Genomic DNA, 8,205 nt, shown 5'->3' on the forward strand with positions numbered 1-8,205 from the left:
AAACGGTGGGGATTGCTTGATCCTAGGAGTTTGAGACCAGCCTCGGCAACATAGTGAAACCCCATCGCTACGAAAGATACAAAATTAGCTGGGCGTGGTGCTGGTGCATGCCTGTAGCCCCAGCTACTCAGGGGGCTGAAGCTGGAGGATCGCTTGAGCCCAGGTGGGGGCTGCAGTGAGCTGAGATCACGCCACTGTACTCCAGTCTGGGAGACAGTGTAAGCCCCTGTCTCATAAATAAATAAATAAATAAAAGTTAAAAATGGTGCTAGTTAAAATAGAAGTTGATTAATTTCCTAAATGTTTTCTTCTGTCTTTGGTATGAATACATCTACCTATGAATATATATATGATCATCTGCTTAGGGTTCAAGATTCCAACATTGCACTTCATCACTATTCTTATTTTTCCTAACAGTTATGAAATTTTTGATTGTGTTGTGTTAGTAAATTTCTTTCTGAAGAAAACTAGATTTTTAGACCTTAAAGGTGTTTAAATTTTGTTTCTCAAACAACACCTCCCACAGTGGTAGACTTTATCACTGTATAAAAATGTACAGTGGTTTTATTGACATGTACATTCCAATATGTTTACAGCTGCAAGATAATGAGGCACACTCAGTATTGCACTTCATTAAAATTTCAGGCTCAAACTTAACCTAGAAGTTTAAATGAAATTGCATTTGTAATTTAGTAATTCTTATACAGGACAAACATTGATATCTTTATATACAGTGTGATACTTATTACATTTATATGCTGTCCTAACACAATTTTTTTTTTTTTTTTAAATAACAGTCTAGGAAATAAACCAGAATATTCCTCTTTTTATCCCCACCCGTGATGCAATTGTACAGGATTACAAAAAGGCAGTATACAATAAACAATGATTATTTTTCTTTTTTGCTTGAAAGCCAGCATCGTTCTTAGCCCATGGGCATGGCGATTCTTTTATATCAATTATCTATAAATGTCCAATGCTTCACAGGCCAATGACGGTAATGGCCACATGCAAACACCTCACAAGTTTGATGTCATTTGTTCAAAAGAAGATAAACCAAAATAATGGGGAAACTTTCCATAGCAAGAATTATGTACATGGTATTTGGCATCCTTCTTGTACTGTGAATGGTTCATTTTCATGGATGTAAAAATGGTCCCGTCCTTATCCTGAGCAGAGTTTAAACTTTACCGCATCCTCTTGGGGGATGAAGGCAACTTTTCTCTCTGTAGACAAAGGATCTGAGTGTTCTAAAAAGTGTGGGCATTTCTGCACACTCCACATCCCAGAGCAAACTCTTCCCCAGTGGGTGGATGAACAACATGGAGTGGACATTCAGTTCCTTCTAACTGCTTGCCTTTGGGACCTGTATAAATTTGAAGGAGGCAAAGGAAAATAATGTTTTAAGAACACACACATATAAATCTTATAGAAATGTAAATCACTGATAGGTTATTCAAAGAAGTAACATCACTATGGTTATGCAAATATAACAATTAGCAATTTTTCTTCTGATCACAAAAGTAAAAAATGTTCACTATAAAAAATTCAACATAACAGAGATATGTATAATGGAAGTAGTGACGGGATCTCTTACTATATCCTGCCTAGAGAGGATCACTTTGAGCTACAGATCTTCTTCTATTAATAAATGCATTAGATATATCATTTTAAAACAAAGAGCAATGAACAAAAAAGGTCACAAAACCCCTCAATTTAGTCTGGCAGAACATTATTTTTCTGAATAGAAAACAGGGAGATTTTTGTGTAGAATATTCTATAAGTAAAAACAAATTTAAGTTTAAAGAAGCCGTGTTTTCCCTTTTATCTTCACTGATAAAAAAGCATACACTGGTAAAATGGGAAGCACACACTGGTAAAATGGGAAGGCCAATGATTCCTGTAATTTTTAAAAGTAGCTGAAGGATATTAGCAGGAAAATGAAAATTGATCAGGTTAAAAATATGAACAATATTATAAAATACAAAGTGGAAAAAACACTTTGGGGAAGATATGAATTTGTTGATAATAGTCAAAGTATAAAATGTACCCAAAACAGTATTTTAAAAAAGATAATTATTATATTAATGTGCTTCACGTCATGGGTTTCATATCATTTCAAAAAGATTTTTAGTTTCTTTAGAAACAAGGAGGCTTACTTTGTCAGGAAAACACGCTAGGCTTATTATACTTGAAAGCAGAGTCCCTATTTAATAGTAGATGAAGGAATAGGAACTGTGCATTAGTTTTCTACAGCTAGTTTTCAAAATAATAAATGTAAATTCTGATTGTGCTTGAGAGAAAAATATCACGCGATTGGATGGAATGAGCTTACACTGATGAATGAGGAATGACATCTCATTTACTTTACCTTTTCTGGGTTAAAAACATCGCTGACATAAGGAAACCACGATGGACAAAAGGCTAGCATTTATAAAGCTCTTAGCCTGCACAGTATAAATACTCAATAAATGTTGGCTATTACTACTATTACTGAACAACCACAAACTGAGGCCTGATCTAGAGGAATAAAAAGTAAGTTCCATATAAGAGTAAGACCAAGACATGAGAGTAAGTGTCAAACTGAAGACAGCTAATCTCAGACAGAGAAGTCAACTTCAGGTGAGAGCTAACAGGCATGAGAGTAGCAATGAGTGCCACCTCAGACAAATGCAGGCACAGACCCAGGATGGGTCAGCACGGGAGGATGCCAGAGGTTTGCTAGAACGTTAACTATTCCTGTTAGAAAGTTCAGTAGCTCCTGCTTCAAATCACACTGCAGATTGGTGTCCACCCCACCAGTGGGTGGGGGAGAGTGAGCAAGATGGGGACACTCAATGGCAGATCTAGTTCAGATACACAACATATCAATGGTGGTGACACAAACTGCAGCCCTTGGGTTTTTTCAAGGAAAAAAATGAGTCATTTACTCCACAAATATTTACTGCATGCCTAATGTATGAATGGCATTGTCAGGTACTTGGGATTAAAGATGAAGAGTGCATGGCTCCCATCCTCGAGGTGTTCATAATCCAACATGATGGTGAGAAATAAAAATAGTGAGAACACACCTGCAAACATCTGAGTGCTTACTACTGAGGCACTGTTCTAGTATATCAACTACTTAACTGCTTAACAGTCATAGGAGGCAGAAACTATTATCCTCATTTTGTAGATATGAAACTGAAGTAAAATTAATTTTTCTGATTCTTAGATTCCTCATCTTTAAAACAAGCACAGCAATACCTAACTCATGGGGCGCTGTGAAGATTAAGTATCCTGGCACAAGAAGGTAGTCAATAAAAATTTTAGAAAGAAATGGATAAAGGGATTATGCTATGGTCTCGATGTGTTTGTGCCCCTCCAAATTTATATACTGACGTGTTAATGAAAGGAGTTAGTTTGCCTTAGGTAGATAGCAAGGGAAGGGTCCCCGGAGAGCCCCAGGTCCACAGGTCAGTGCCTCATCCCCATATAACATAAAAAGCAGCCTGGGGAAAAACAGTCAAGCTGCAGGCACCGATGAGGGAACTAGCACAGGGCATTGTGCCTAAAGACATGCCCACGGCTGCACAGATAGAAAAACCTTCCATCAGATAAAGGACAAGACCTGGGATAGAAATGCCTTTGTTCGGTCGGGCGCGGTGGCTCACGCCTGTAATCCCAGTACTTTGGGAGGCTGAGGCGGGCAGATTACGAGGTCAGGAAATCGAGACCAACTTGGCTAACACGGTGAAACTCCGTTTCTACTACAAGTACAAAAAATTAGCCGGGCGTGGTGGCGGGCGCCTGTAGTCCCAGCTACTCGGGAGGTTGAGGCAGGAGAATGGCGTGAACCCGGGAGGCGGAGCTTGCCGTGAGCCGAGATTGCGCCACTGCACTCCAGCCAGGGCGACAGAGCGAGACTCCACCTCAAAAAGAAAAAAAAGAAATGCCTTTGTCCTTCGTATAGTCAGGGGGCTCTCTCCTTTTGTGGGCATAGGCACAGTGGGCTCCAGTGGGTTCCTGGGCCAAGGTCCCGGGCCCAGCTGAGTCAGGCTCTCTCCAAGACAGCAGGGAGACTAAGCCCATTCCTTCCCCTTTCCAGTCCATAAAAACCCTGGGCCCCAGCCTCATAGGGAGCACTCCGTTTGGGTCCCCTTCTCTGCTGGCAGAGAGCTTTCTTCTTTTGCTTGTTAAACTTTCGCTCTAACCTCATCTTCCTGTCTGTGCTCCTTAATCATCTTGGAGATAGGAAAAAGAACTCCGGGCATTATCTCAGACAATGAGAGACTATTATATCTTGGTGCACTGCTGAGACTACAACAGTAACACCAATGTTATGGTGTTAGGAGGTAGAGCTGTGGGAGGTGATGAGGTCATGGGGTGGAACCCATGAATAGGATTAGTGCTGTTCTATAAATGTGACCCAGGAGAGGCCCCCTGCCCTTCCACAACAGCAAGAAAGCGCCACCTATGAGGCTGAAAGTGGGCCCTCACCAGACACCTCATCTGCTGGTTCCTAGATCTTAGACTTCCTGGTCTCCAGAACTGTGAGAATAAATTTCCACTGTTCATAAGCTACCGAGTTTACAGTATTTTGTTATAGCGGCTTGAACGGATGAAGACTGATTATCTAAAAATATTAGAATTAACAGGGTTGAGAGTGGTTAGAGAATTGCTTCTTCTGTCCTTCTAAGTAAACTGTATATGGCCATCTTCCCTACCCATATCCCTGTGGGATCTCCTTTATTCTATTCCAGTTCTCTAAATGAATGGATGAGTTCGAGGGATGTGTGAGGCTGGGAGAGTATACCTCAATCTCAGTGTACTTCTTAGGCCAGTTCATTAACCTCCCTAGCCCTCAGTTTTCCATTTGATAACATAGGGATAATACCATCTCCTCGTAGGTTGTAAAAATTGAGAAAGCATGTGTGAAAATGCCCAGGACCGAGGTCATTCCTTCCTTCTGCCGACTCTGGCTCCTCCCCTGCCTCCCTCCTGTGATTCCTTTGTGTTGGCTGCCCTGATCCTGTGACTGTATGAGGGGAAGCCTGACCCTCCTCTCTCAGGTACTACCCACCACTGAGTTCTCTGAACTTGTTTCATTGTTAACTTCCTTATTTTTAGCATACTTGTTTCTGTTTCTTAAGGCAGAGGAAACTTTAAGTAAAATCTAGATTTCCCCTGAAGACACTGCTTGCCTTAAATCTTTCTCAACTGGAGGCTGGTTATCTCCCAAGCTCCTCCAGTCATATGGTTATAATGTGTGACTGATCTTTCTCTTGGTTCCTATTTCCAGACCACAACCTACAACTTTCATTCAGTAATTGCCCTTCCTCCAAGCTAAAGTCATCTAGATAGTCATCTAGAATACTGCCCTTTCCACACTCCCTTCACTTGCTGATCTCCAACACATCATCCCCTCCCTCCATGCATGGCTCACATCTCTATTCTGTCTATTATCCTTCATAACCTTGGCTTCACATCATTCTGACCTTGCTTCCTTCAAAGCCTGCTACTTCTATTTAAAAAAACAGTATTTGAGGAGAAACAGTAAAACAATTTTTGACATGAGCAAATGGTAAAAAGTAGTCATACTTGAAAAAACCCTACTTATCTTTATTTTGAAATGGATAGTATATGTTTCACATGGTTTAAAATCAAACTGTTAAAAATGATACGATTGGAAGCCACTTCCCCGGTCTCTACCCTCATCTTTTTCTTGTTTTTCCCAATAGTTAATCAATAGTATTAGTTTCTTGAGTATCTTTCCAGGGGTTTCTCTATGTAAATATGACTAGATAGTCTAATTTTCCCTCTTACAAAAGGCAGCATACTACATACCCTGTTCTGCAATTTGCTTTTTTTTTTTTTTTGAAACAGCTCTGTCGCCCAGGCTGGAGTGCAGTGGCGCAATCTTGGCTCACTGCAACCTCCACCTCTCAGGCTCAAGTGATTCTCCGGCCTCAGCCTCACAAGTAGCCTGGATTACAGGTGCCCGCCACCATGCCTGGCTAATTTTTGTATTTTTAGTAGAGATGGGGTTTCACCATGTTGGCCAGGCTGGTCTTGTACTTCTGACCTCAAGTGATCCACCCACCCTGCCCTCCCATAGTGCTGGGATTACAGGTGTCAGCCACCCAACCCGGTCTAATTTGCTTTTTTCATCTGATACTATCTCCTAAATATCTTTCCAAATCAGCACACAGAAACGCCTTTTTTTTTTTTTTTTTAACTGATGCATAATATTAGCTACTACCCTACTGGATACTAGCATTGTTTATACATTTTTATGATCACAGCAATGCTGTAGTTAATAACCTTGTTTATTTGCCCTTTTTTATTGTCCTCACATTTGTAGCTATATCCCTGAAGAGGGAGTGCTGAAGGGTTCACACACCGGTAATTCTGAGAGGCACTATCAAGCTGTTTTCCAGAGAGGTCTGTCACTTGCACTCTGATAAGCAACAGATGGCAGTATGTGTTTTCCAGCTTTGACAACACGGTATATTGTGTTGTATGTACTTGTGCATGTATTTTCACTAATTTCAGATACATCATATGTAAAATTCTCTCCTATGGTCGCATGGACCTCTCCTTCCACTTCTCTCACTTCCGTGAAGCCTGGTATTCCACTTCACTGTTACCAGCAGCTTCCTGTCCTCTTCCAGTACTTTTAGCTTCTTTTTGGTTTCATACTTCTTTCCCCTCAGCCTGCTTTTCATAGACAATCATTTTTCCTGTATTCTGAGTGGTTTCTTTAATTCCCTTGACTTTCTGATGCTCACTACACTGCTGATTCCCAGCCATTCTAGATTAAATCATTTGTTCATTCTATGGCAATGGTTCCAGGCTTCATTAAAAAAAAAAAAAAAAAAACCACTGAATCCTTTTAAATGGTTTTGTAATATTGAACTTCATATGACTTTTTAGTGCGGAACAGCCATCTTTTCACCAATCCTTAGTAGACTGCATTCTCACTCCCCGAGAGATCTGCTCCGTCAGAGCTAACTCCTCACTCACGATGATCAGCTTGCTTCCTACTTCACCCAGAAAGTCCTATGCTTACAAGGATCAAGGAATTCCTCCTGCTTCTTTAGACTAGTTTGAATTGAGTTTCTGTCACTTGAAACAAAGAGCGTTCATATTAATGTCTACATGAAACTACGGTATATAGATCATAATCGTGATTTTAAAACATTGAAAGCATACCTGCAGGACAGTGTGGTAGTTCTTCCTTAGGAATGCTAGTCATTCTTTGAAAATCATCATGACAAGCATTACAAAAATGTGTTGTTCCAAAACAGAAAAAGACAGCCACTGAACAGCAGTAGCGACATTTATATTCCAAAAAGTCTGTGCCATGTTTGGGACACATCTATAGCAAAAGAGAAGAGACAGACACAAGATCATAGTGAGACTATTTCAATCACACTTAAGATAGGCATATACATAGATAGCTCCTTAATTCATATTTTGAGGGCATACATAACTCTAAAAATTGATTGAAAAACTGATGATACACATGTTTGAAAACTAACAAATAAATATGTGGCTCTGCCCAAAAGGTCTGGACAAAGATCCAAGTTCTAATCCCATTTCCATCATAATCTATCTGATTTAATAAGCAAACTACTTAATTTCTTTATGAATGTTTTATGGCCTGTCAAACCGAAAATTAATGAAATTAACCTCTCTCATAATCTCACAGATATACTGGGAATATTTCACTGAAGAGGGGAAAACCTAAAAGTTTCACTGCAGGTTTAAGAAACTAAGAAAATAAGTAAATTTATTACATTGTTTAACTATGGTGATCATTTCATGGAAGACAAAATTATAAAATAATTACCCAAAGGTAATAATATATATGAAATAATGTGAAAAATTATACAACACTGAACAAATATCAGAAAATACTGAGGAGAAAAGCCTGATTTATATTCCCACCATATTATTGTTTAAAAAAAATATTATTTAACATTTCTAAACTGTTGTTTCTAATACAATGTCTTGCCTACCTGAGCCCTGGAAACATCAGAACAGGCACCACAAATGAGCTCTCTGGGATCATAATCATCTCCCTGTCCAGCCTCAGCATCACAGCGAGCTTCACCACCAAAATATGCCTGTGGAGAAAACACATCTAGATTACAGCAGGAAAAAATAAAACTCTGGCATGGGAGATACAGTATGGGCATAGTGAAAGTCAGATCAAGGGGT

At 39.7% G+C, this 8,205-nt stretch overlaps 1 protein-coding gene across 20 annotated transcripts in view; it reads right to left on the bottom strand.

The window, feature by feature from the left end:
- Positions 1 to 529: 529 nt before the first annotated feature.
- MYCBP2 (MYC binding protein 2) overlaps positions 530 to 8,205 on the bottom strand; it is a 1,055,480-nt gene continuing 1,047,804 nt past the window's right edge. For all 20 annotated transcript variants that reach the window (XM_050766397.1, XM_050766404.1, XM_050766398.1 and 17 more), the window contains 3 exons: positions 8,004 to 8,111; positions 7,195 to 7,360; positions 530 to 1,366 (listed from right to left, as the gene is read on the bottom strand). In XM_050766397.1, coding sequence (XP_050622354.1) covers positions 1,251 to 1,366; positions 7,195 to 7,360; positions 8,004 to 8,111 — 390 coding nt within the window. In that variant the 3' untranslated portion in view covers positions 530 to 1,250. The remainder of the gene's footprint in view (positions 1,367 to 7,194; positions 7,361 to 8,003; positions 8,112 to 8,205) is intronic.

Source organism: Macaca thibetana, chromosome 17 (genome assembly GCF_024542745.1).
Source record: "Macaca thibetana thibetana isolate TM-01 chromosome 17, ASM2454274v1, whole genome shotgun sequence".
In the NCBI taxonomy this organism is placed as follows: domain Eukaryota; kingdom Metazoa; phylum Chordata; class Mammalia; order Primates; family Cercopithecidae; genus Macaca; species Macaca thibetana.